This window comes from Oryctolagus cuniculus, chromosome 6, assembly GCF_051225735.1.
Source record: "Oryctolagus cuniculus isolate XC-2025 breed Fujian yellow rabbit chromosome 6, ASM5122573v1, whole genome shotgun sequence".
Lineage (NCBI taxonomy): Eukaryota > Metazoa > Chordata > Mammalia > Lagomorpha > Leporidae > Oryctolagus > Oryctolagus cuniculus.
The window spans coordinates 126,199,943-126,225,509 of NC_142872.1; the positions used below are offsets into that span (position 1 = coordinate 126,199,943).

At 42.3% G+C, this 25,567-nt stretch overlaps 1 protein-coding gene across 8 annotated transcripts in view; it reads left to right on the top strand.

Annotated features, from left to right (window-relative positions):
- SPAG1 (sperm associated antigen 1) overlaps positions 1-25,567 on the top strand; it is a 114,985-nt gene that overhangs the window by 43,316 nt on the left and 46,102 nt on the right. For all 8 annotated transcript variants that reach the window (XM_051843956.3, XM_089336391.1, XM_089336393.1 and 5 more), the window contains 3 exons: positions 1,477-1,607; positions 4,336-4,442; positions 13,925-14,084. In XM_051843956.3, coding sequence (XP_051699916.3) covers positions 1,477-1,607; positions 4,336-4,442; positions 13,925-14,084 — 398 coding nt within the window. The remainder of the gene's footprint in view (positions 1-1,476; positions 1,608-4,335; positions 4,443-13,924; positions 14,085-25,567) is intronic.

The window sequence follows — 25,567 nt, forward strand, 5'->3', positions numbered from 1 at the left end:
ACTGGTTCACTTCCCAACAGGCCTGAATGGCCACCACTGGGCCAGGCAGAAGCTAGGAGCCTGGAACTCCATTCAGGTCTCCTACATGGGTGGCAGGGGCCCAAGTACTTGGGCCAACTTCCACAGCTTTCCCAGGTGCATTGGCAGGGGGAGCAGCCGGGACACAAAATGGCACTGACAGCTTAACCCACCGTGCCACAATGCCAGCCCCCAGCCAGGTAGATTTTAAATTCTTCTCTTCATTAATTATGTTGCTTTCATGCCCTTGATCTAGCAAAATTTGCTGTTTTAACATCTGTATTCCTCATGCTATTGACTATTGTCTGACTTCAATCAGATTCCATTGATTAGATTACTTTATATAATTTCCCTACAGTTAGAATCTACTCGTATTGGCAACCTAATTGTTTCTGGTAACCCAGTACCAACTGAATAAAGCACACTGGTTTTCATTGATTGTCCCCCCACCCCTTTTTTTTTTGTTCTAAAGAATCATTCAAAAGTGTGTTTAATATTTGATATTAGCTAAGGTGGTTTTTAGGAGATCTATGAGTGTTTAAATCCCATGTCACTGCTGAAGCCTGACTTCACTTTCAGCCCATGAACTGGGCGTTTAGGCCTCGGCAGAAATGTTGACTTCGTGCCTGTAGAAGCGTGGGCAGCACGGCTGCCTTGACCAGGCACCACAAGCTGAGTGGCTCACATGGGAGATTGTGTTTTCTCCCAGCTGAGGAGGCCGCAAGCCTGAGTTCCGGGAGACAGCACTGTCGTGTTCTTCCATGGGCTCCTTCCTTAGCTTGTCTGAGGCCCTTTCTCCTGTGTCTTCGTACGTTCTCACCGTGTCCCTAAATCCTCCTCCTGTGAGAACACCAGTTGTACTGCTTTGCAGCCTGCTTGCATACCTCATGTTACCGTAATAACTTCCTTTTTTTTTTTAAAAGATTTATTTATTTACTTGAAAGAGTTACACACAGAGAGAAGGAGAGGCAGAGAGAGAGAGAGAGAAGGGTCTTCCATCTGCTGGTTCACTCCCCAGATGGCTGCAATGGCCAGAGCTGCGCCGATCCGAAGCCAGGAGCCAGGAGCTTCTTCCAGGTCTCCCACATGGGTGCAGGGACCCAAGCACTTGGGCCATCTTCCACTGCTTTCCCAGGCCATAGCAGAGAGATGGATTGGAAGAGAAGCAGCCGAGACTCGAAGCGGTGCCCATATGGGATGCCGGCACTGCAGGCGGCGGCTTTATCTGCTACACCACAGTGCCAGCCCCACCCTAATAACTTCCTAAAAATCCTTGTCTCGCAGTAGAACTACTGCCTGAGATACAGCGGGGCTGGGGCTTCAACAGAGGAGTTAGAGGGGACCCAGCTCAGCCCGGCCACGGGGGATAATTATTTCACTTACCACTTCAACTGGATTCCTCTCTGTTCTTATGTTTGCCTCAAGCCCCTTGGTTGCCAATGCATGTTTCTTTTATAGGAGCATCTCAGCCCTTCCCACTGTAGCTGCCTACAACAACCGAGCGCAGGCCGGAATCAAGTTGCAGAACTGGAATAGTGCTTTTCAGGATTGTGAAAAGGTCCTGGAGTTAGAACCTGGAAACATAAAGGGTAAAATGCTCACCGAATGCTTGTAAAGTTCCAGCAGGATCCGTCCCAAACCATTTGTAGACACTTACTACACTTGCATTAAAAATGTCTCAGATAAACTTGAACTTCATACGTGAGTTACCACCTTCGTAAAGTCGCTTTTCATATTACACCTAACTTGGAGTTGGGTACCGGTCGCAGAGGGTAGGGTAGTTGCAGGAGTGAGTTTCATGGGTTCTTTTCCTCAGCTTAGTATAGAAATAAAAAGCTGGGACACAATTTGCAAAGAGGCAGAAACGTTTATTAGAAAAGGGACTTTTATTTGATTGGCAAACGGCAGGGAAAGTGTCTTGTCAGAGAGAAGAGCAGGCAGAGTGCCCGCGTGGGACACAGGGCTTTGAGGAGCTATCCCGGGTTTTTAAGGCACTACTATTTTTTTTCTATTGGGTCATTTGGTGGGGGTGCCCACTGGACAGGGGTTTTACATATGTAGATTGGCTTGGGGCTCATGGAGGTAGCAGGGGTCTCCTGGAGACTGTCCATCCCCTTAGGGGCTCAGCCCCCTCCTCTGCGTGTGATTTAAAGCCACAAGGTCACACATGCGGCACAGTAAGCTGTTAGTGGGGGAGATGCCAGCTGGCCTGGAGACAGGCTTTCCTGCCACCGCTGACAGCTTGCTTGTGAAGAACATTCTGCCTACATCTGAGGGGCCCACAGACTCCCAGCCTCACTGGGCGGCCTCAGAGTTTAACTCCCTAATTATTTGTACTAAGGTAGCTAACAATCCCAAGAAATGAAGTAAAATATATGTATGTGTCTTCAAAGAGAAATAGCTCATACTCTCATTTGTATTTTTTATCTAAAAACCTTAAGTATAATTTACTATCGTGTTTCTGATGTTTCTGATTTTTATTGACATATTAAAATAATAAGTCCACACTGGGACCCATGACCCTTCCCGGGTTTTTTTGTGGGCATTTCCATCTAGATGGCCATTGATATAATTTCATATTTATTTCAAATTGATAAGAAATTGTTCAATTTTAAGTTCAATTTGTCTATAGCTGATTGTGTCTTTCTACCAAAAACCTGCACTCTGTCTCGATTCCTGTCCCAGTGACTGGCTGTCTTGTCATGGTCTAAGCCTGAAGTCACATTCTGCTTCCTTTTCTTATTTCTTATTCATTCATTCATTCATTCATTTATTTGAGAGGTGGAGCATCTGCTGGTTCACTCCACAAATACTTGCAGCAACAGGAGTTGGGGGGGGGGGTAGCAGAAAGAGTGCACAAGCTCAGGAGTCGGAAATTCAAGCCATTTCCCGTGTAGGTGGCAGGAACCCAAGTACTTGAGCCATTGATGCTGCCTCCCAGTGTCTACAAAGCCAGGAGTGCTGCAATTAGGAGCAGAGCCAGGAGTTGAACCCAGGCACACCCATGTGGGATGTGGACATGCTAATCAGCATCTTTTTTTTTTTTTTAATTAAGATTTATTTTACTTACTTGAAAGGCAGAGTTACAAAGAGAGAAGGAGAGACAGAGTGAGAGATCTTGCATCTGCTGGTTCACTCCACAAATGGCTATAATGGTCAGGGCTGGGCCAGGCTGAAGCCAGGAGCCTGGAACAACTTCTGGGTTTCCCACATGGGTGGCAGGGACCCAAGCATTTGGGCCACCTTCTATCGCTTTCCCAGGTGCATTAGCAGGGAGCTGAATTGGAAGTGGAGCAGCCAGGACTCCCATGTGTTGCTGGTGTTGCAGGCTGCAGCTTAACCTGTTGCGCCACAATGCCAGCCCTTAAAATAGCATATTAAGATAGATCAGATATAAACTTCTGAATTTTCAGAATTACCAAGGCTGATCATTTACAAAATAAGGGCTTATTATACAAGTTCTCTTGTTGTGTAATGATAGGACAAGAAAGGTATTCATGGCCAGTATTAACTAATTCGATTCTTTGAAGCCTACCAAAAACATCTGATGCCAAGTGCTCAAATTCTGAACCAGCCTCGCCGACTTGGTCATCAGGTGCCCCGCGGGCCCCGTGTTAAGTAACTTCTCAGCATTGTGGAGCTTCTTGCAGTCCAGATTCCACTGATGAGTCAAGTTCTGAGAAACATTATTGTTTAGTGACGGCCTTCTGGATCCTGGGGCCTGGGGTGGGAGCTGGCGGGCTCCCGGGCTGCTAGAGGGCCAGGTTGTTAGAAGGGCCAGTCGCCTGAGGCAGCCTCTTCTCTCAACCTCAGTGTCATTTGCTGTGTGTGCTGCGACGTGAAGGTGGGTGTTCTTCAGCTCTGCAGAGTTACTGCTAGGATTCTGTGCTACTTATACTCTCGACTTGCAACATATGTCACAACCACGCTAACATGTAGTAAAATATGTCACTTTCGGGGCCGACGCTATGGCTCACTTGGTTGGTCCTCCGCCTGCAGCGCCGGCATTCCATGTGGGCACCGGGTTCTGGTCCCGGTTGCTCCTCTTCTGGTCCAGCTCTCTGCTGTGGCCCAGGAGGGCAGTGGAGGATGGCCCAAGTGCTTGGGCCCTGCACCCGGATGGGAGACTGGGGAGAGGCACCTGGCTCCTGGCTTCGGATCGGCGCAGCGCCGGCTGTGGCAGTCATTTGGGGAGTGAACCAGTGGAGGGAAGACCTTTCTTTCTCTCTCTCTCTCTTACTGTCTGTAGCTCTACCTGTCAAATAAATAAACAAAATCTTTTAAAAAAATGTCACTTTCGCTTTGGTAAATTTTCAGCTCTTCTGCGCCGTGCCACCACGTATAAACACCAAAACAAGCTCCAGGAAGCTAGAGATGATCTGAATACAGTACTGGCTGTTGAACCTGACAATGATTTGGCCAAGGTAAGTACACAAAGTGACTTCTCACCTACTTCTGTAGTTGGCCATTTCTGTATTTATGTGACAATTATATCAATTGTTTTAAAAAAAGATTTGCTTGTGTATTTGAAAGGCAGAGTGACGGAGAGAGAGAGAGCTAGGGACAGAGAGAGACCATCCATCTGCTGGTTCACTCCTTTAAAGTTGCGAAGGCTGACCTTGAGTCAGGCCAAAGCCAGGAGCCAGGAAACCTCCTTTGGTTCTCCCATGTGGATGGCAGGGACACAAGGACATGGGCCATCTCCCTCTGCTTGGCTCATTAGCAGGGAGCTGGATCAGAAAAGGCACAGCCGGGACTTGAACTAGCACTCTGATATGAGATGCTGGCATTGCAAATGGTGGCTTAACCTGCTGCACCACCACACCAGTCCCAAAATAGTTTTGGTCTTGCTGAGTAAGTTATGTGGAGGATTAAGTCACAGCATGTATATCCCAGGTATCCCCAAATGTTAATATTTATTTGTCCTGGAAGAATACAGGCTCTTAAAGATTGTCCCAAACTATAATCCTACCTCTGAAGGGCAAATTTTTCATTTTTCCCTTATAGCATTGTAGGTCATGCTTTCCTCTGAGCCCATCACAGTTTATTCTTCAGAGTGGTCTAGAAGTTTCCTAGGTAGGACTTGGGTGAGCTCCAGGGCCATAGCAGAGCGTTTCTGTCTACTGCTAGTACAGTCAGTGTATCGCGGATGAAAGGTGTTCTTCCTCACTGAGCAGACCGCTTGGACACACGCAGAAGGGCACCAGTAAATTAAGGCCTGAAGAGGAGAGCTAAGTGCCAAGAACTGTGAAGGGCCTGCCATTTTACCCCTGGGGAAATGAATCAGGCGGCCTGGGGCAGGCACAAAAGACTGCATTTCTCCTGGCACACCAAGCTGTGAGCTTCGTGTTCCTGGCAGGGCCCCCTGGTCCTACGCGCCTCAGGGCTGGCCCAGACTGGCTCATTTTGTTCAGTGGATTTGAGTGACAGCTGAGGAATCAGAAGTGTGGCAACTCCCATCTTTTATGATGGGCTGTAAAGAAATCTGCCCAACCTGTGCTCCAGATGAATATATGGTTACTATACTGGTGAGCTCACACTCCTCCGCAGAGAAATGCAAGTGCGGCTGCCCAAGGCTGTTCTCAGTACGAGCACCCTTCAAAACAGCCGAGAGCAAGGAGCTTTGAAATGTACTCAGAGGTGGGAGAAGCCCATGGAGACCTGCCTTCCGCATCCACCTGTTGTGTTACTTGTCAGGCTGGCATTTCAGTGGATTAAGCTTAGAGTCTGGCTTTGGAACACCTCTTTTCTCCAGAGTATTTTCTTTCTGTAACACTCTGTTATTAAAAAGTTAGTGTAGAGCCGGCGCTGTGGCTCACTTGGTTAATCCTCCGCCTGCGGCGCCGGCATCTCATATGAGTGCTGAGTTCTAGCCCCGGTTGCTCCTCTTCCAGTCTAGCTCTCAGCTGTGGCCCAGGAGGGCAGTGGAGGATGGCCCAAGTGCTTGGGCCCTGCACCCATATGGGAGACCACAAAGAAACACCTGGCTCCTGGCTTTGGATTGGCACAGCGCTGGCCGTAGCGGCCATTTGTGGAGTGAACCAACGGAAGGAAGACCTTTCTCTCTGTCTCTCTCTGTCTATAACTCTGCCTGTCAAATAAATAAATTAAAAAAATATTTTAAAAAAAGTTAGTGTAACAATATTCTTCTATGTATGTATGTATGTATTTATTTATTTCAGAGAAAGAGAGGGTGGAAAGAGAGAGAAATCTTTCAACCACTGGTTTTCTCCCCAGATGACCACAATATCTGAGATTGGGCCAGGCTAAATCCAGGAGCCTGAAACTCCATTCTGGTCTGTCTCGTGGGTCTCTATGGCAGGTCTCCATGGGCAGGAACTCAAGCACTTGAGCTATTATCCAGGGCTTCCCAGGCATGTTAGCAGGAAAGTAGATTGGAAGCAAGGTAGTGGAGGACTTGAACTAGCACTCTGGTATGAGAAGCAGGTATATTAAATGGCAGCTTAACTAGAACACCAGCCCCTATGGCAATATTCTAAAGAAAAAACTTCAAACAAAGATAATCACCTTTGATTTTACTACCAAGATAATTTCATGTTTATGTATTAACCTTTAGGCCTTATCCAAATACATTTTTATCTTAACTGTATGCAAAGATTAACTTAAAGTTGATCATATACTTTAATATAAAACCTAAACTAAAAGGCTCAGAAGAAAACACAGGATAAAATCCTTATGACCTTGATTTCCTGCATAGGATATGGAAATTACAATCCATAAAAGAAACAGTAGAGGGGCGGTTCCAAGATGGCAGAGTAGGGAGGGAGCTTACTGCTCCAGGAGAAGATAGATTAAAAAAAAAAAAAGTAGAGTGTAGTCTCAAGGAAGAGTTAGGGAGAAAACAGCAGAGGAAACTCTACCAAAATTAGAGGGACACAGTAGACCTATGTGGAGGGTGTGGGCTCCCATGGCTCGGGACTCCAGCAGCCAAGAGCCTATGCACCAGCGTTGGAGACTGAAGTGAGACCAAACGGCAGCATTCCAAGCCACTGGCAGAAAAGCTTCAGGAAGAGCCTAGAGGGAACCCATCTTGGAGCCCTGTGGGGGATTGTGTACCTGCCAGACTAAAGAAGAAAAAAATACAAAAGGATGGGATGGACATGCCTCTCTCTCTCTCTGATCACTTTACAATGGCATCCTGTAACAAGCCAATAGAGCAGGCACCATTTTGGACATACATAACAGCTGTGCCAACTCCTGTCTGTGTCCAGCAACCAGCTGAGTGGAAACTCCGGACTCCTGACTCTGGTGGGGAGAACTAACAGGGGTCCTGGGGCTTGTGACTGTGTGAGGCTTCTGTACTGCGACTGTAAAAAAAAAAAAAAAAAACAACTGAAGGTGTGTGTGAGGACTGATGGTGTGGCTGGGACATTGGGCAGTCCCAGTGGGAGACTACAGACACTCAGGGCTTCCTGGTTACCTGCTAAGAAACATTGCTGGGGAGTCTGAACTTACGCTGAGGACTGCACAGATTCTTTGATCCTTGGGACAGAGCAGATGAATATTATACACACTGGGGCTAGCACTCAGGCACTGGTCTCCTTTGAGGAAAGGGCTCAGCTGAGCACAATAAATTTCCCTCCTGATGTAAAAAAAAGAGAGAAGATTTACCACACCAAACCTGAGTGTGTCACCTTAGGCACACCCTCAAACCTGGAGAACTGCACAGAGCTCCCTGGCCACACCTACTATAAGCATCTAGATATTCATTGAAAGCAGACATTCCACATATCTGCAGAGTCATAGTACAAAGATAAAAGCTATAACAGCAAAGAAAAAAAAAAGTAAAGAACCCAACAAATATCTCCAAAATGCTGAACAAATGCTGAACAACAAATGCACCAATTTAAGAATCAAGAATAAGGAAGACAACATGATGCCCCTAAAAGAACATGACACTTAAATACTAGATTGTGAAGATGATGAGAAGGAAGAAATGCAAGAAATGGAATTCGAAAAATTGATTATAAAATTACATAGAAATAATCAGAAGCAAATGCACAAACTACTGAAATACGTATAGGACATGAAAGAAAATTTCTCCCATGAAATTGAGATCTTAAAGAGAAATAAAAATGAAATGAAGAATTCAATATAATAAATAAAAAATGCGGTTGAGAGCCTTAACAACAGAATTGGTAAAGCAGAAGAAAGAATATTGGACTTAGAAGACAAAGCACAGGAAATTATACAGACAAACCAAAGACAAGAAGAGGAAATTAGAAATCTAAAAAACAATGTTGGGAATCTATAGGATACTATAAAATGACCCAACATATGGGGTCTAGGATTTCCTGAAGGCATGGAAAGAGATAAAGGATTAGAAGGCCTTTTTAGTGAAATAATAACAGAAAACTTTAGTAATTTAGAGAAAGAAAGGAACATTCAAGCACAAGAAGCACATAGAACTCCTAATAGACATGACCAGAAAAGATCTTCACCACGACACATTGTAATCAAACTAACCAGAGTAAAACATAAAGAGAAGATTCTAAAATGTGCATGAGAGAAATGCCAGATTACTTTCAGAGGATCTCCAGTCAGACTCACGGCTGACTTCTCACCAGAAACCCTATAGGTTAGGAGAGAATGGCAAGATATAGTCCAAGTCTTCAAATACCTTGGAATAAACTTAACCAAGGATTTCAAATACCTCTATGAGGAAAATATTAAAACATTAAAGAAAGAAATAGAAGAAGATACAAAAAATAGAAAAATATTCCATGTTCATGGAGTCGAAGAATCAATATCATCACAATGTCCATTCTTCTGAAAGTAATTTAGAGATTCAACATGATACCAAAAAAATACAAAAGACATTCTTCTCAGATCTAGGAAATTGATGCTGAAATTCATATGGAGCCACAAGATACACCGAATAGCTAAAACAACTTATACCACAAACATAAAGCTGGAGGCATCACATACCAGATTTCAAGATGTTTTAATCAAAACAGCCTGGTACTGGTACAAAAACAGATGGATAGACCAGTGCAACAGAATAGAAGCACCAGAAATCAATCCAAACATCTACATTCAGCTTATATTTGAGCAAGGAGCTAAAACCAATTCCTGGAGTAAGGCTAGTCTCTTCAATGGTACTGGGAAAACTGGATTTCCACATGCAGAAGTATGAAGCAAGACCCCCTAACTTACACTTTACACAAAAATCCACTCAACATGGATTAACAATCTAAATCTATGACCTGACATCATCAAATTATTAGAGAACATTGGGGAATCCCTGAAAGACACTGGCACAGCAAAGAGTTCTTGGAAAAGACCCCAGAGGCACAGGCATTCAAAGCCAAAATTATCAAATGGGATTACATCAATTTGAGAAGTTTCTGTACTGCAAAAGAAACAGGAAAGTGAAGAGGCAACCCAAAGAATGGGAGGAATTATTTGCAAACTGTGCAACTGATAAAGCATTAATAATCAGAATCTACGAAGAGATCAATAAACTCCACAAAAAGAAAACAAGCCACCCAGTTAAAAGATGGGCCAAGGACCTAAATAGACATTTTTCAAAAGAGGAAATCCAAATGGCCAACAGACACATGAAAACGTGTTCAGGACCACTAGCTGTCAGGGAAATGCAATTCAAAACCACAATAAGGTTTCACCTCACCCCAGGTAAAATGGCTTTCATACAGAAATCAACAAACAACAAATGCTGGCGAGGATGTTGAGAAAAAGGTACACTAATCCATTGTTGATGGCAATGTGAACTGGTAAAGCCACTATGGAAGACAGTATGGAGATACCTCAAAAATCTGAATATAGACCTACCTTATGACCCAGGCATCCCCCTTCTGGGAATTTAGCCAAGGGAAATGAATTCAGTAAATAAAAGAGCTTTCTGCACTTCAATGTTTATTGCAGCTCAATTCACAATAGCTAAGACATGGAATCAACCTAAATGCCCATCAACTGAAGACTGCATAAAGAAATTATGGGATATGTACACTATTAAGTAATACACAACAGTAAAAAAATGTGAATCCTGTTATTTGCAACAAAATGGATGAATTTGGAAAACATCATACTTAGTGAAATAAGCTAGCCCCAAAGGGACAAATGCCATATAGTCTCCCTGATCTTTGAGAACTAATAGAGCACCTAAAACTAAATCTGTAGTAGTGAAATGACACTTGGAGAAGGGGTGACTTGAGCTGCCCTTGTCTTGACTGTTGAGGAAAAGTTTCATTTTCTTTTTTTTTTTCATCTTTTTTCCTTCTTACTACTTGTTGAACTCTTTAGTTAACATAGAGTTAATCATATGTGTATAAAGTGAATTGAAATTAGATCTCAGTTAAAAAGAGTAGGAATAAGAGAGGGAGGAGGAAGTTAGTAACTGTGGAACTGTATAGTTCTGCATACATTCCTATGGAATTACTTCTAAGTGTAGCTTCAAAACTTGTCATGGGACTCCAAATCCCATTAAAATTGGTGGTAAAAATGCCATCTTGAGTGGTACAGTGATTATATTAAGTGTTAAAGTGAACATATAAATAGGATTAAGTGTTAAAGAGATCATATAAATAGGATCAAGTGCCCTATAATAATAATAGAAAGAATTAAAAAGGAGAGAGTGTCCAACATGGGAAGCAGTTCACACAGCAGACTCATAGAATGACAATTGCTTTAAGTAGCACTCTAACCTCAGAATTAGCCCTTAAGGCTTCCTAGTCTAGCTGAAAGGCCTGTGAGAGCATTCAGGCCTGGAAAGCCAAGACACTGTGGCAAAAAAAAAAAAAAAAAAAAAAAAAAAGTTTTACATGAATGATCTCTATGAATGAGACCCCTGTGGAATAGAATGGCCGTCAAAGAAAGATGTACTTGTCTCTAATGGGAGGAGAGAACTTCCACTTTGCTTATGGCCTTGTCCAAATACTGACAGAATTTGTGGACTCAAAAGGTTTCCATAGCCTAGGCAGCTCATTTCAAGAGCCTCCGGTGATCACTGACATCATACATAAGAATGATAATTGGTTATTTTTTTTTTTTTTGACAGGCAGAGTTAGTGAGAGAGAGAGACAGAGAGAAAGGTCTTCCTTCTGTTGGTTCATCCCCCGAATGGCCACTGTGGCTGGTGCACTGCGCTGATCTGAAGCCAGGAGCCAGGTGCTTCCTCCTGGTCTCCCATGAGGGTGCAGGGCCCAAGCACTTGGGCCATCCTCCACTGCCTTCCTGGGCTACAGCAGAGAGCTGGACTGGAAGAGGAGCAACCGGGACAGAACCGGCTGCTCTAACTGGGATTAGAACCTGGGGTACCGGCGCCGCAGACGGAGGATTAGCCTAGTGAGCCATGGTGCTGGCCAAAGAGTGTTAATTGTTAACAGCAAGAATCACTGTGCACTAACTCCCCATGCAGTACCTCTGTCCTCAATGAGTTATACTGAGAGTTAACTGTAAAACCTGTTCTCAAACAGTTTTGTGTGTGTGAAAGTGTGTGTACAAATTGTTAAAATCTTTACTTAGCATAGAGTTGGTCTTCTGGGTACAAGATTAATTGAAAATGAATCTCAATGGAGAATGGGACTGGCAAGGGGAGAGGGAGGAGGAGATGGGGTGGGAGTATGGGTGGCAGGGCTGATATGGTGGGAAGAATAATTGCGTTTCTAAAGTTGTACTTATGAAATTTGTGTTCCTTAAAAAATAAAAACAAAAATGAAATAGTAGACAAGTTGGGCTTCACAAGCTTAAAATGTCTCTCTGTGAAAGACATTGTTGAAGAATGGAAAGATAAATCATTTTTTTAAGAAAGAGTTTATGTATTTACTTGAGAGGCAGAGTTGCAGAGAAAAGGAGACACAGAGAGGGAGTTCTTCCATCTGCTGGTTCGCCTGCCAAATGACTGTAACGGCTAAGCTGAGCCAATCTGAAGCCAGGAGCCAGGCGCTTCTTCTGGGTCTGCCATGCTGGTGCAGGGGCCCAAGCACTAGAGCCATCTTTGACTGCTTTCCCAGGCCACAGCAGAGAGCTGGATCAGAAGAGGAGCAGCTGGGGCTAGAAATGGCACCCATATGGGATACTGGTGCCACAGGCATTGGCTTAGCCCACTGCGCCACTGCTCTGGCCCCAGTAACATTTATTTTTGTACTCTGTATCTGTTATCTCAAATCAGGGAAAACATATAATAATTGTCTTTTGGGAACTGCCTTATTTCACTAAGCATAATGGTCTTCAGTTCCATCTATTTTGTTGCAAAAGACAGGATTTCATTAATTTTTATGGCTGAGTAGTAGTCCACTGTGTTTATACCACATTTTCTTTATCTGGTCAACAGTTGATGGATATCTGGTTGGATTCCATATCTTAGCTATTATGAATTTTAGCCTTTGTTTATACTCTTAAGGAACAGTGGTTCTTCTACTTACTACTTGTTGAACACTTTATTTAGTGGAGTGCTGAACTTGTGATTAGAAAGTAAATTGAAAGTATTTCATTGTAAAAGTTAAAAGTAAAATAAGTAAAGAAGGAGAAGAATGGGAGGGAGGGAGGGTAGGGTATGGAGTATCATTATGCTCTTAAAACTATACATATGAAACATATGAAATTTGTTCCCCTTATGTAAATTTTTTAAAAAGTAAAAACAAAACAATAGAAAAAAAAGGCCAGGGGAGGAGAGTGGCTGTTGGCCTTAGTAAGGTCTTTAGAGTGAAACAATGCATGCTTTTCATACAACTAGGAAAAAAGCTGTACCTAGGACTTCAGTACAGTTTGTCAAAAAATAAAGTAGTTCAGAGATGTGCATAATAAAGAGGAAATTACAGAGTGGAAGAAAATATTTTGAAATCATGTATCCAACCAAGAATTTGTATCAAGAATATAGAGGACTCTCAGAATTCAATCATGAGAAAATAAATGGCTAAATAAAAAGTAAGCCAAATATTTTACCTGACAGTGTATCAAAAGAGACGTGTGCATGGAAAATATGCATCTGAAAAGCAGCTTAATATTGTTAGTCATTAGGGAAATGTCAATTTAAAGCCACAGTGAGATGCCACTATGAGCGGGCTGAGCCTGCGAGGTGATGAGGATGTGCAGGTACTGCTGCTGTTGAGAGTGCACAATGACACTGTCACGGGCATAAGATCTCAACTTCTTTTCCAGGTTTTTGCCCCACAAAGATAAGAATGCAAAACAGGGCCATAAATACCATGCACAAGTGAGAGCAGTATTTACTTAAAAATGAGAGAGTGAATATACATTCACAAGAGAATGTGGGCCACCCCACACTGTGGCCCAGCCCTGGCCATTGTGGCCATTTGGGGAGTGAACCAGTAGATAGATTTCACCTCTCCTTTTCTCTTTGTGGCACTTGGCCTTCCAGATAAATAAAAATAAAATCTTAGGAAAAAATATCCATCAACGTGTACACTGTATGTACATGAGGCTTGTATCAATTATATTCTCAACAAAGCTGTTAAAAATGAGATGGTGAAGGAGAATGGTTTGATAGGTACATTTTTCATTCTACTTGGCATAAACTATTGAAGAACTTTCAACATTACTCTAAACAGCATGGGCATCGTGATTTCATTTGTATAAAACTACCTCTTTGTGTGCCTCAGTGCAAAGAAACATATCCTTAGAATGTCCATAGTGATATCTGAGTGGCAGGAGTTTAAGTGACTTTTTAATTACATTTTCATGCTTGTTATTCTAACTTTCTTTTTTTTTTTTACAGTGGGCATATATGATTATAATCAGAGAAAGGAGTCAAGTTGTTCTGGTAAAGAAATAAAGACTTGACACCAAAAGAAGCCTTATCTTAGTTATCTTGATTTGTTTTTAAATATCTTCATATTCTTTCCTACAAAAAAAGGTTGTATTTTTTTTTTATTAAAGGAAAATATTTTCCTTAACTATGTTGCAGAAAACCTTGTCAGAAGTTGAAAGAGATCTGAAAAATTCTGAACCTGCACTTAAGACCCAAAGCAAAGGGAAAAGGATGGTCATCCAGGAAGTAGAGACCTCGGAAGATGAAGACAGAGAGGAGAGCGCAAGGCCCCGCGTGGACGGCAGTGCAGCTGAGGGTAACACGTCTTTTCTATTTTGGTTCTGCAGAAAACTTCCTGTGTATCACATGAGCTGGCTTGACTGTTCTGTGTGTTCAGAAATTCTTAGTCTACCAGGTTTTTTCTAGCTTTGCCTCGTAAATCTATAAATAAGTTTGGCTCATCTACTTCTTAATATGCTCTCCCAAGTCCATTTTTCTTCTAAGTCTGGCATCTATTTCTAGTCCCAATTTAATTCCTGATTATCACCCTTTAACATAAGTGGCTATGACTCAGTGACACCAACAATTTGCAAGTCAACCTTAACCTTCTCTCTTAGATGAGTGCATTTGTCCACTTGGTTTGCACATAAATGTGCTGCCGTCAGGCCTGGCGGTAGCCCCATTTATGGACATTCATAAAAAAGTACGTTATTGGAAAATGGTTATACATGTTTCTCAAAACAATTCTTTTAAAAAATATCAAATAAATAAATATAGTTTCACTTTTGAAAAATAATTGAGATTAGGTAAAGCTTCATCTTCGTAGCATAATAGAGTGAAAGTTACTTCAGTTTTGGGGGGAAATTTTGTGTACTTGCTTCACCAGGATCATAAAAAAAATTGTCCCCACTTCTTGAGAATGTGTGAGCAGCCAAGGGGAGAGTATCAGCTTTGAAAATCATTCATGAGTAAAATTCCATAAGTAACTTGACAGAATATTTTAATTTTCAGAGAGAAACATAAAATGTTCCATTCACTGAATTTGAACAAAATATAGAATAAGAAGTATATGAGTTTATTTTGTTCAGTAAATAAAGCATAATCTAAAGTGTCCATATCAGATGAAAATATGATCAATTAAGGTGGGATACAAATGAAGGAACAGAAAAGGAGAGAGAGAGAAAGACGAAGCTACAGAGAGTAGGAGACAGCTGGGAAAAGAAGAGAGATCAAAAAGTGAGAAATTAGAGTAAACAGTCTTTCAAGGACTGAAGCACCCCTTTCAGCTAGAAACAAGCAGCAAATGTTCTTAGGGTTTATATGTCATGTAAGATAATTAGCAGGTGTCTTAGAGTTAAAGGAAATAATTTGCAATCTTTTTTTACAGTTTTAAACTTCATACATTTCATAATTACAACTTTAGGAACATGGTAATACTTCCCAATGTGTCTGCCCTCCCATCCACACTCCTACCCCACATCCTCCTCCCTCTCTTATTCCTACTCTTACTTTTTTTTTTTTTACTAAGATCTATTTTAAATGAACTTTATACACATGTAATTAACTTTATGTTAAGTAAAAAGTTCAAAAAAATAGTATGAAAAAAAAAAAAAACCTGTTCCTCAACAGTCAAGACAAGAACTGTTCAAAATCATTATTTCTCCAAGTGTAGATTTTACTTATACAAATTGCCTTTTAGGTGTTCTATTAGTTATCACAGGCAAGAACATATGGTATTTGTCCCTTTGGGACTGGCTTATTTCACTAAGTATGATGTTTTCCAGTTTCATCCATTTTGTTGCAAATGACAAGATTTCATTTCCTTCTTTTTTTATTGCTATGTAGTATTCCATGGTGTATGTATCCCATAATTTCTTTATCCAGTCTTCAGTTGATGGGCATATGGGTTGATTCCATGTCTTAGCTATTGTGAATTGAGCTGCAATAAACATGGGAGTACAGATAACACTTTCATATGCTGATTTAATTTTCTTTGGGTAAATTCCCAGGAGTGGGATTGTTGGGTCATATGGTAGGTCTATGTTCAGACCTCTGAGGTATCTCCATACTGTCTTCCATAGTGGCTTTACCAGCTTATATTCACACTGCATTAGGAAATCTTTTTCCTCACATACTTACCAGCATTTGTTGTTTGTTGATTTCTGTATGAAAGCCATTCTAACAGAGGTGAGGTGAAACCTCATGTGGTTTTGATTTGCATTTCCCTGACAGCTAGTGGTCCTGAACATGTTTTCATGTGTCTGTTGGCCATTTGGATTTCCTTTTGAAAAGTGTCTGTTTAAGTCCTCTGTCCATTTCTTCACTGGGTTGTTTATTTTGTTATTGTAAAGTTTCTGGATCTCTTTATATATTCTGGTTATTGATCCTTTATCAGTTACATAGTTTTCAAATAATTTCCTCATCTATGGGTTGCCTCTTCACTTTGCTGAGTGCTACTTTTGCAGTGCAGAACCTTCTCAATTTGCTGTAATCCCATTTGTTGATTTTGGCCTTGATTGACTGTACATCTGGGATCTTTTCCAAGAACCCTGCCTTGTCAATGCCTTGCAGGGTTTCCCCAAATTTCTCTAATAATTTGATGATATTGGGTCATAGCTTTAGGTCTTTGATCCATTTTGGTGGATTTTTGTGTAAGATGTAAGTTGGGGTCTTGCTTCCCAGTTCTGTGTATGGAGATCCAGTTTTCCCAGCACCATCTGTTGAAGAGACTGCCCTTGCTCCAGGGATTTGGTTTTAGCTCCTTGGTCAAAGATAAGATGGTTGTAGATGCATAGGTTGATTTCTGGCATTTCTATTCTGTTCCATTGGTCTATCCATCTGTTTTTGTATGAGTACTAGACTGTTTTGATTATAACCTCCCTGTAGTATGTCTTGAAATCTGGTATTGTGATACCTTTAGCTTTGTTTTTGTTATATAAGATTGTTTTAGTTATTCAGGGTCTCCTATTTCCATATGAATTTCAGCATCATTTTTTCTATATCTGAGAAGAATTTCCTTGGTATTTTTATTGGTATTGCATTGAATCTCTAAATTGCTTTCAGAAGAATGGACATTTTGATGATATTGATTCTTACAATCTATGAACATGGAAGGTTTTTCCATTTTTTATACCTTCTTATATTTCTTTCCTTAATGCTTTGTAATTGCAATCATAGAGATATTTGATGTCCTTGGTTAAATTTATTCCAATGTATTTGATTTTTTTGTAGCTATTGTGAATGGATTGATTGTAGAAGTTCTTTTTCAGCCATGGCATTGTCTGTGTATACAGGGGTTGTTGATTTTAACATGTTGATTTTATATCCTGCTACTTTACCAAACTCTTCTATGAGTTCCAATACTCTTTTAGTGAAGTCTTTTGGATCCCCTATTTATAGAATCATGTCATCAGCAAATAGGAATAGTGACTTCCTCCTTCCCCATTTGTAACCCTTGGATTTCTTTTTCTTGTCTAATAGCTCTGGCTAAAACTTCCAGGATTATATTGAATAGCAGTGGTGAGAGTGGGCATCCTTGTCTATTTCTGGATCTCAGTGGGAATGGTTTCAGCTTTTCCCCATTCAATATCATGTTGGCTGGGGGTTTGTCATAACTTGTCTTGATTGTTTTGACGAATGTTCCTTCTATACTCAATTTGTTTAAAGTTTTCATAATGAAAGGATGTTGTATTTTATCAATGCTTTCTCTAAATCTATTGAGATAATCACATGGTTTTTGTTCAGCAGTTTGTTAATGTGATGTATCACATTGATTGTTTTTTGAATATTGAATCATCCCTGCATACCAGGGATAAATCACACTTGGTCCAGGTGAATGATCTGTCTGATGTGTTGTTAGATTCGAATGGCTAGAATTTTTTTTGAGGATTTTTGCATCTGTGTTCATCAGGGAAATTGGTCTGTAGTTTTCTTTCTCTGTTTTACCTTTTTCAGGTTTAAGAATTAAGGTGATGCTGGCTTCATAGAAGGAGTGTGGGAGGATTCTGTCCCTTTCAATTGCTTTGAATAGCTTGAAAAGAATTCAAGTTAGTTTTTTTAAAGATTTATTTATTTATTTGAAAGTCAGAGTTACACAGAGAGAGAAGCAGAGGCAGAGAGACAGAGAGAGGTCTTTCATCCACTGGTTTACTCTCCAATTGGCCACAATGGCAGTTCTTATTTAAATGTCTGATAAAACTCAGTAGTGAAGCCATCTGGTCCTTGACTTTTGTTTGTTGGGAGGGTCTTTATTACTGATTCAATTTCTGTCTTGGGTATTGGTCTGGTTAGGTTTTCTGTGTTTTCATGGCTCAATTTAGGTTGGTTATATGTGTTCAGGAATCTATCCATTTCTTTTAGGTTTCCTGGTTTGTTCGCATACAGCTCTTTGTAATAATCTCTGATGATTCTTTGTGTTTCTGTGGTTTCTGTTGTTACATTTACTTTTTCATCTCTAATTTTTCTGATTTGGGTCTTCTCCCTTTTTTTTCAGTTATTTGGGTCAATGCTGTGTCAATTTTGTTTATTTTTTCAAAAAACCAGCTCTTCATTTTGCTAATTCTGTGTTTTTTTTTTTGTTTTAATTTTGTTTACTCTATAATTTTAATGATTTCTTTTCTCTTACTAGTTTTGGGTTTGATTTGCTGTTATTTTCTAGGTCCTTGAGAGGAACTGATAGCTCATTTATTTGATGGCTTTCCAATTTCTTGATGTAGGCACCAATATCTATAAACTTTCCTTTTGACACTGTTTTTGTTGTATCCCATAAGTTTTGATATGATATATTATCTTCATTTATTTAGATTTTTAAAAATTTGTCTTTTGATTTCTTCTATAACCCACTGTTCATTCAGAAGCATGTTTTTCAGTCTCCATGTATTTGCATATTTTCTAGAGATTCTTGAGTTGTTGATTTCCAATTTCATTCCATTGTGGTCAGAGAAGATGCATGGTATGTTTTTGATTTTTTTTGAATTTGCTGAGACTTGCTTTTGCCTAGCATGTGGTCTATCTTAGAGAAAGTTCTATGCACTAGTGAGAAGAATGTGTATTCTGCAACTGTACATTGGAAAGTTCTGTACATATCTGTTAGGTTCATTTGGTCTATAGTGTTGATTAACTCTGCTGTTTCCTTGCTGATTTTATGTCTTGTTGATCTTTCCACTGCTGAAAGTAGAGTATTGAAATCCCCATTACTATTGTATTGGAGTGTATGTATCCCTTTAGATACATTAACTATCTTATAAATAGCCGGGTCCCCTATAATTAGGTGCATATACGTTTATTATAGTCACATCTTTCTGTTGAATTGATCTCTTACTCATTACATAGTGCCCTTATTTGTCTCTTTGAACAGTTTTTGTGTTAAAGTCTATTTTGTCTGATATTAGAATGGCTACATCAGCTCTTTTTTGTTTTTGTTAGCCTGGAATATCTTTTTCCAGCCTTTTACTTTTGTCTGCATGTATCTTTGTTGGTGAGATGTGTTTTTTGCAGGCAGCAAATAGATGGGTTTTGTTTTTTTTTTTATCCATTAAGTCAGTCTGTATCATTTATCTGGAGAGTTGAGGCCATTTACATTCAAGGTGACTACTGATAAGCAACAACTTTGCCCTGTCATTTTTTCATAAATATACCTATTTTGTAATTAGGATTTCCGTTGTACTTTTATTGGAAGATTTTCTGCCTTCAGTTTCTTTCATAGTGATGACCATGTTTCTGGGTGTAGCACATTCTTTTTTCTTTTCCCCCAAAGAAATCTTTTATTTAAGGAATACAAACTTCATGCATTTCTTAAGTACAACTTTAGGAATATAGTGATTCTTCCCACCATAGCTGCCCTCCCATCGACTCTCCCAATCCTCATCCTCTTCCCTCTCCCATTCCCAGTCCTATTCTCCACTATGATTCATTCTCAGTTAGCTTTATACACAGAAGACCAACTAAGAAAAGATTTCAACAATTTGTTGAAACTGTTTGAGAACAAGTTTTACAAGCCCAGCACAACTGTGGAATGAGTAGGGCTGCAGCCAGTGGGTACTGTGCATGTACACAAACTGTTTGAGAACAAGTTTTACAGTTAACTCTCATAATACAACTCGTTGAGGACAGACGTCCTAGATGAGAAGTTAGTGTACAGTAACTCCTGTTATTAATTTAACAATTAACACTCTTCTGTATGACTTCTGTGATAACCTGAGGTTCTTGACATGAGCTGCCTATGCTATGGAAGCCTTTGGAATCCACAAACTCTGTCAGTATTTTGACAAGGCCATAAGCAAAGTGAAAGTTCTCTCTTCCCTTCAGAGAAAAATACATCCTTCTTTGATGGCCACTTCTTTCCACTGGGGTCTCACTCACAGAGATTTGTCTTCTAGCTTGGATATTCTTTCTTCTGCCTTACCAAGTCTGTTGTTAAGGTTTTCTTCCACATTTTTATTTAATTTATTGAATTCTTCATTTCTAATATTTCATTTTGATTTATCCTTAAAATGTCAATTTTGTGGGAAAAATTTCATTCATATCATGTATGGATTTCTTTAATTCATGGTTTTGCTTCTCATTGCTTCTGAGTATTCCTATGATTAATCTTTTGAATTCTGTTGCAGGCATGTCAGCAATCTTTTCACCTTCACATTCTTTTTTTAATAAAATTTATTTAATTATTTGAAAGGCAGAGTCACAGAGAGGCACAGAGTGAGAGTGAGAGAGAGGGAGAGAGAGTGGGAGAAAGAGAGAGAGGTCTTCCATCTACTGGTTCCCTCCCCAAATGGCCACAACCGCTGGTGCTGGGCTGATCCAGAGCCAGGAGCCAGAAGCTTCTTCCAGGTCTCCCACACAGGTCAGAGACCCAAAGACTTGGGCCGTCTTCTACTGCTTTCCGTCTTCTGCTTTGCTGGATCGCAAGCGGAGCAGCTAAGACTTGAACCAGCGCCCTTATGGTATGCCTTCACTGCAGGCAGTGGCTTTACCTGCTATGCCACAGCACCAGCCCCTCGCCTTCACTTTCTAATATTGAAGTGTTATGTTCCTTTGGGGGTCATGTTATCTTCCTTAATCTTGTTTCTTGAATTTCTGTGTCTATTTTAGGCATTTGTGCAGATACTTGTTGGTTTTTTTCTCTGATGGCTTTTATCTTTTTTTTTTAATTTTTTATTTATTTTTATTTATTTTTTTTGACAGGCAGAGTGTACAGTGAGAGAGAGAGACAGAGAGAAAGGTCTTCCTTTGCCGTTGGTTCACCCTCCAATGGCCGCCGTGGCCGGCGCGCTGCGGCCGGCGCACCGCGCTGGTCCGATGGCAGGAGCCAGGAGCCAGGTGCTTTTCCTGGTCTCCCATGGGGTGCAGGGCCCAAGCACTTGGGTCATCCTCCACTGCACTCCCTGGCCACAGCAGAGAGCTGGCCTGGAAGAGGGGTAACCGGGACAGAATCCGGCACCCCGACCGGGACTAGAACCCGGTGTGCTGGCGCCGCTGATGGCTTTTATCTTTGAACTATGCCTTTGTGGCTTAGTGGAAGGTCTGCACTTTCAGTGAATACCCTGAGTGTGTGCCGGGTGTAGCCAGGAGGGAAGAATATGGTCACCTCTGTTGGCGTAATCACTCCCTCACCTTCTCTTTTCCAAGGTGATCCATGCTTGGGTTTTAGCCCTCATCGGATGCAACACTCATCCGTGCTTCTGCATGAACTGCACAACGGACCTGTGCAGTCCTTAGTGTGAGCGTGGATCCTGCTGCAGTGACCCAGCCCAGGCAGTCAGGGAACTCTGAGCGTGTGGAGCTGCACACCATGACCCACCTAGAAACCCAGCTGCTCCCAGCATCCTCTCATTCCGTCACAGAATTCCCGCAGTCTTAGCTCTCAGGGCTCCCCCGGTCAGGGCGTCCACAGGATCCACTCTGCCCCACTAGCCTCTCTTGTCCACAGAGAGGCTGAGGCATGCCAGGAGCCAACTGCCTGTGGTGCTCCGCCTGGGCGGTTTTAGCCCCAAGCCCTGGAGCCTGTGGTATGTTGAGAGGCTGGGGGCACCTCAGAGTCAAATGTGGGTGCCCAGCGCCCTGTCAGCCTGTCAGTACTCCTAGCCAGACTCAAAGTCAGTGGGGAGTGTAAATTTTTCCCTCTGGTGAAATCGCTGCATTAAACACATGCACAGTACCCACTGGCTGCAGCCCTACTAATTCCACAGTTGTGCTGGGCTTGTAAAAGTCTGTGTGTGCGCTGGAGCTGCTGACGAGGTGGCCACTGTCTCCGCCAGTTGCTGGGTGTGCGTACAAGACCCACAGCAGCTGCTACCTACTTTAAAAAAAAAAAAAAAGATTTATTTATTTGAAAGGCAGAGTTAGAGGCAGAGGCAGAGAGAGAGAGGTCTTCCAACCACTGGTTCACTCTGCAGATGGCCGCTATGACTGGAACTGTGTTGGTCCAAAGCCAGGAGCTTCTTCCAGGTCCCTCATGCGGGTGCAGGGGCCCAAGGACTTGGGCCATCTTCCACAGCTTTCCCAAGCCATAGCAGAGAGCTGGATCAGAAGTGGAGCAGTTGGGACTCGAACCGGTGCCCATATGGGATGCTGGCACTGCAGGCGGTGGCTTTACCTGCTATGCCACAGCGCTGGCCCTCAAGCTGCTACCTACTTATTTCCAAAATAATGCCTGCCCTCTCTCAGCCAGTTGCTGGGCACTGTGGTGTTGTGGGGGGATGGGGACCGAGAGAGATGTGCCCCTTTTCATTTTTTCTGGGTGAACAGGCACTCTGTTCCCCTCAGGGCTCTGAGCTGGACTCAGAGACACTCTAGTGCTCTGGGCTCTCCCTCTAGCTGTATCACCAGTGGCACGGGCCACTGCAGTCTGATCTCACCTCTCCAAAGCTGGCGCTTGCTCCGGCTCAGGCTGCTGGGTTGTTTGTTGTGTCTGCTCGTTGCTGTGCGTCTGCGCCTTCCACAAGATCCACGGCGTCTCCTCCTCCTGCAGAATCTCCACTGCAGTTCAGTTTCCCCTCCAGCTCTCCCCTGAGGGTGCACTTTCTCTCTCTCTCTCTCTCTTTTTTTTTTTTTTTTTTTTTTTACTATTTTCATCTAGCCTAGAGCACACCACCCTGTCACTATTCTGCCTTCTTGGAATCTCTAAAGATTTATATTATTTATTTGAAAGGTAGAATTACAGAAACACACGCACACACACACACACACACACAGATCTTCCATCTCCTGGTTCACTCCACAGATGGCCACAATGGCCAGGGCTAGGCCAGACCAAAGCCAGGAACTTCTTCCAGGTTTCCTATGTGGGTGCAGGGACCCGAGGACTTGGGCCATTCTCCACTGCTTTCGCAGTGCATCAGCAGGGAGCTGGATGGGAAGTGGAGCAGCCAGGACTCTAAGTGGCACTCTTATATGGGATGTTGGTGTCCCAAGCAGTGGCTTCAACTGCTCTGCCACAACACTGGGCTCCCTCTTTTTTTTTTTTTCTTAAAGATAGTTTTTGGAGACAGAAGCATAGAATAGTCTATTGGAGGCCTTGCTCCCCTAATATAAGCCTTTGATGCTTTAAGTATCCATGTGAGCACGGCATTAGCCACATCCCACATACTTTGGTGTGTATTGTCATTTGCAAATGATTTTCTGATTTCCTTTGAGGCTCATAAGGCATATTTAAGTTTCAAATATATATATATACCAAATATATATATATACCATTTGTCTTTCTGTTATTGATCCCTAGTTTGCTCTTAGGGTCAAAGGATATCCTTTGAGTTATGTCAGTGCTTCTAAGTATGCCAAGGCTGGTGCTATGACACAGGGCGTGTTCTTCCTTGATGACTATCGTGTGTGCACCTGAAAGAATGTGTCCACCCTGCCGGCTGTTTTGTTGGCGTTGAAGTATTCTGTGGGTGTGAGTTAGAGCCCACTGCTGGGTGGTGTTGCTACGTTCTCCAGCCCTGCTGATTCCCTGTTCACCTGTTCCTTACTAAGAGAACAGCACTGTGATCTATAGCTGTGGATTTGTCCATTTCTTTTCTTGTATCAGTTTTTGCTTCACGGGTTGTGAGGCTCTATTGGGATGTGCATGCAGATTAAGGATTTCTGTGGCTGGTTGTTCCATTGATCCTTTTAGCATTATGTATTATCCCTCTTTATCTCTGATCATTTTACTTGTTTTTACTTTACTTTGATATTAGTATAGCCACTTCTGCTGTCTTTGGATTAATATTTGCATTTTCCTATCCTTTAACTTTTAGCCTACCTATGGCATTAATGTGTGTTTCTTTAGATAACATGTAGTTGGGTCTCGACTTTTATCCATTCCTACTAACACACACACATTTTTAGTTAAGTATTCATATGTTTATATTTATGTGTGAGTACTGATGTGGATGTAGTTAGACACTTCTTTTTCTGTTTGTGCCCTCTTTCCCACTGTGTGCACTTTCCTATCTTCTTTCGGATTACTTGAACATTGTTTATACATTTTGGTTTATTTTTATTTTTTATTTATTTTTTGACAGGCAGAGTGGACAGTGAGACAGAGAGACAGAAAGGTCTTCCTTTTGCCGTTGGTTCACCCTCCAATGGCCGCCACGGCCGGCGCACTGCGGTCGGCGCACTGTGCTGATCCGGTGGCAGGAGCCAGGAGCCTCCTCCTGGTCACCCATGGGGTGCAGGGCCCAAGCACTTGGGCCATCCTCCACTGCACTCCCTGGCCACAGCAGAGAGCTGGCCTGGAAGAGGGGCAACCAGGACAGAATCCGGCACCCTGACTGGGACTAGACCCGGTGTGCTGGCGCCGCAAGGCGGAGGATTAGCCTAGTGAGCCACGGTGCCAGCCGACATTTTGGTTTATTGATTGAAGCGATTCAAATGCACGAATACGTACTTGGCCTTCTGAATCTTTCTCAGAACGATCTTACCTCTTCAAGGGTAATGTAAAACACCTTCCGTCAGGGTCAGACCCTTTGTCCCCCTCCCCACCCCACCCTGCTTCATGTTACAATTCTCTATCATGTATGTTACACTTACATCCATCCAAAACCCCATCACACACCATGATGATTTTGCTCTCAACCTTCCTACATGTTTTAAAGAATTTAAGAGACAAAAAGCAGTCTACTGTGTTTACTCAGATATTTATCATTTCTGCTTCTCTTCCTGGATTCCTGATGTTCCAGTTTCTTTTCTGGTGTCATTTCCTTCCATCGGAAATATTTTCTTTCTAGCATTTCTTTTCTTTTCTTTAATACTCCAGACTTTTTGTATTTAAATTTTTATTTATTTGCAAGGAAAAAAAAAAGAGAACAATATAGAAAGGCACAAAGAGAGTTCCCACCTGCTGGTTCATCCCCAAATGCCCACAAAAACCAGGGCTGGAGCCAGGAGCCAGGAGCCAGGAGCCAGGAGCCAGGAGCCAGGAAGAGACTGGCAATATAGGAAGATGCAAAAGGGGATCTAAAAATTGAAATGTGGGGCCGGCGCTGCGGCTTACTAGGCTAATCCTCCGCCTGTGGTGCCGGCACACCGGGTTCTAGTCCCGGTCGGGGCGCCGGATTCTGTCCCGGTTGCCCCTCTTCCAGGCCAGCTCTCTGCTGTGGCCAGGGAGTGCAGTGGAGGATGGCCCAAGTGCTTGGGCCCTGCACCCTATGGGAGACCAGGAGAAGCACCTGGCTCCTGCCATCGGATCAGCGCAATGCACTGGCCGCGGCGGCCATTGGAGGGTGAACCAACGGCAAAGGAAGACCTTTCTCTCTGTCTGTCTCTCTCACTGTCCACTCTGCCTGTCCAAAAAAAAAAAAAAAATGTGGGAAGGAA